This window comes from Myotis brandtii, unplaced genomic scaffold (assembly GCF_000412655.1).
Source record: "Myotis brandtii unplaced genomic scaffold, ASM41265v1 scaffold806, whole genome shotgun sequence".
Taxonomy (NCBI): domain Eukaryota; kingdom Metazoa; phylum Chordata; class Mammalia; order Chiroptera; family Vespertilionidae; genus Myotis; species Myotis brandtii.
Window position 1 is genome coordinate 2,555,978 of NW_005371249.1, and position 3,267 is coordinate 2,559,244.

At 39.9% G+C, this 3,267-nt stretch overlaps 1 protein-coding gene across 1 annotated transcript in view; it reads right to left on the reverse strand.

Moving 5' to 3' along the window:
* The window catches only part of LOC102252578 (protein FAM205A), a 9,406-nt gene extending 6,716 nt beyond the window's left edge, over nucleotides 1–2,690 (reverse strand). Inside the window, exons 1-2 of the mRNA XM_005884018.2 lie at nucleotides 2,547–2,690; nucleotides 1,869–1,914 (exon numbers count right to left, since the gene is read on the reverse strand). Coding sequence (XP_005884080.1) covers nucleotides 1,869–1,914; nucleotides 2,547–2,690 — 190 coding nt within the window. The remainder of the gene's footprint in view (nucleotides 1–1,868; nucleotides 1,915–2,546) is intronic.
* Nucleotides 2,691–3,267: the final 577 nt, after the last annotated feature.

The following is a 3,267-nucleotide window of genomic DNA, read 5'->3' on the forward strand; positions in this document are numbered from 1 at the left end:
AAAAAACACCCAACCAGAAAAGCAAAAAGAATCCAAAAATATGAAGATAGTATAAGGAGCCTCTGGGACAACTTCAGGCGTACCAACATCCAAATTATGGGGGTGCCAGAAGAAGAAAGAGAGCAAGATATTGAAAACTTATTTAAGAAATAATGACAGAAAACTTCCCCTACCTGGTGAAAGAAATAGACTTACAAGTCCAGGAAGCACAGAGAACCCAAAACATAAGGAATCCAAAGAGGATCACACCAAGACACATCATAATTAAAATGCCAAGGGCAAAAGACAAAGAGAAAATATTGAAAGCAGCAAGAGAAAACTAGCTAATTACCTACAAGGGAGTACCCATAGACTGTCAGCTGATTTCTCAACAGAAACTATGCAGGCCAGAAGGGAGTGGCAAGAAATATTCAAAGTGACGAATAGCAAGAATCTACAACCAAGATTACTCTACTCAGCAAAGCTATCATTTAGAATTGAAGGGCAGATAAAGAGCTTCACAGATAAGAAATACGCCAAACCAGTATTATATGAAATGCTGAAGGGTATTCTTTAAGAAGAGGAAGAAGAAGAAAAAGGTAAAGATAAAAATTATGAACAACAAGTACATATCTATCAACAAGAGAATCTAAAAATCAAGTGAAAAAAAAATCTGATGAACAGAATAATCCTGTGAATATAACAGAATCAGGGGCATAGAAAGGGAGTGGACTGACAATTCTCGGGGGGTGCAGGAAGAAGGGCAGAGGGTAGGGTGGGAACTGGGTGGAAGGGAGCTATAGGGGGAAAAAAGAGGAACAACTGTAATAATCTGAACAATAAAGATTTAATTTTTTTTTTAAAAAGAAAGTCTTCTGGGAGAGAGTGTCAACTTGTGGAATAGTAACATTTAGTGTTTTGAGAACCCAAGCACCAGAGATCATAGAGGGACAAAATCCACGGAAACCCAACCCGCAGTAAACGGGAGTCAGAGAAGAGACAGGTGCTTTACCTTTTGATACTGCATCCCTAGCCTTTGGCTTGAGTTTTTGGTGACACTTAAAGACAAAAATGTTAGAGTGTGAAGTTAGGACACTGTTTCCATTTTTATATCCAAAATGAGACAAAAATATAAATTTCCAACATCCTGTCTATGTATGTCTGTATTTAATGCACTCACTTATATTCCCTACCTCTACTCCACCCTTTCACCCCAACATTTTATTTTTCTACTTATTTCTCACTTCAAGTCTCTCCACATTCCTTACTTCCTGTTCCCTTTCTTAGGACAGGTTCTTTAGAGGGCTAAGCATGACACAGGAGCAATACTGAAATAAATTAAATGGTGATGGTGATTAGTTTTAACAGCCCTAGGACTTTTGCTTACTAAGTCCACCGACCAGAAGAAACCCCCATATTTGGATGTCTTCTGAGACCCAGTGAGATAGATTCCATTTCACCTAGGTCTCAACCCAAGTTAACTCTGGTGCCGTGTCACATATAGAAATTTTTTGATATTTGCAACCATAGTAAAACAAAGACTTATATTTTTGATATTTATTTTATATTATTTAAATGCATTTAACAAAGAAAAATCAACCAAAAAAATGAGTTCATGTGTCACCTCTGACACGCGTGTCATAGGTTCGCCATCACTGATTTAGGTACTACTTCCTCATTCTTCATTCTTTGGGTTAAAGTAGAGAGTTTTGGAACATTCTAAGGCTCTGATTTTCCACCCAAGAAAGTCTTCTGGGAGAATGTGTCAACTTGTGGAATTGGAACGTTTAGTGTTTAGAGAATCCAAGCACCAGAGATCAAAGAGGGACAAAATCCACAGAAGCCCCACCCACAGTAAAGAGGAGTCAGAGAAGAGACAGGTGCTTTACCTTTTGATACTGCATCCCTAGCCTTTGGCTTGAGTTTTTGGTGACACTTAAAGACAAAAATGTTAGAGTGTGAAGTTAGGACACTGTTTCCATTTTTATATCCAAAATGAGACAAAAATATAAATTTCCAACATCCTGTCTATGTATGTCTGTATTTAATGCACTCACTTATATTCCCTACCTCTACTCCACCCTTTCACCCCAACATTTTATTTTTCTACTTATTTCTCACTTCAAGTCTCTCCACATTCCTTACTTCCTGTTCCCTTTCTTAGGACAGGTTCTTTAGAGGGCTAAGCATGACACAGGAGCAATACTGAAATAAATTAAATGGTGATGGTGATTAGTTTTAACAGCCCTAGGACTTTTGCTTACTAAGTCCACCGACCAGAAGAAACCCCCATATTTGGATGTCTTCTGAGACCCAGTGAGATAGATTCCATTTCACCTAGGTCTCAACCCAAGATAGACAGAGAGGTTCTTGATCTTTCCATTAGAATACACTGCAGGGATGGCTTGGTAAGAAATTACTTCTAGGCTCTGAGAAAAGCGCCATTTTAGAGTAACTGAATGTATAGTATAAAAATTGGCAAGAAAGGTAAAAGGAGGCTCTGAGATCTTAAAAAGCTTCTTATCTAAAACTTAACTAGTTCAATTACGGTGTTATTATTTCCTTACCTGGTAGCAGCTCCTTTTAGGTTCCAACCTTAACCCACAGTAACTCCTCTTCACTTGCCAGATAATTAGGATAATAAGGAAGATGGCACCATATGTATATAAGAAATATCCAACACTCCGAAGAACAAAAGTAAAGCTCAACATGGCTTTAGCATGAGGGGAGGAGCCATCCCTATATCTAGGCGTTCAGGATCCTCCTGTCTAATGATTCCCAATGCTCTGCCTTGTCACCTCCACCTCACAGAGAATAGAACCCCGTCACCAGACTGCATCACAAAGCCCTTCTGTTTCACAAGGCAGGCATCATGTCAAAGACTTTTTTATTTTAAATATATGTTATTGATTTTTTTTTTTACAGAGAGGAGGGAGAAGGATAGAGAGTTAGAAACATCGATGAGAGAGAAACATCGGTCAGCTGCCTCCTGCACACTCCCTACTGGGGATGTGCCTGCAACCAAGGTACATGCTCTGGGCTGGAATCGAACCTGGGACCCTTCAGTCCCCAGGCCGATGCTCTATCCACTGAGCCAAACTGGCTAGGGCAGTGTCAAAGACTTTTATGTCTTAGGGAAGCTTGTGTGGTGATTCAGTCTCTCCATGAGGATGTCAGTTGTCTGGTTGTAAAGGTTACAGAGCCAGAGGCCAAACATGCCGGCTCACAGGCAGTGTCTATGCTCCCACTTTCTCCTCATTCTCCACACCTACACCAGCCTGATGGCTT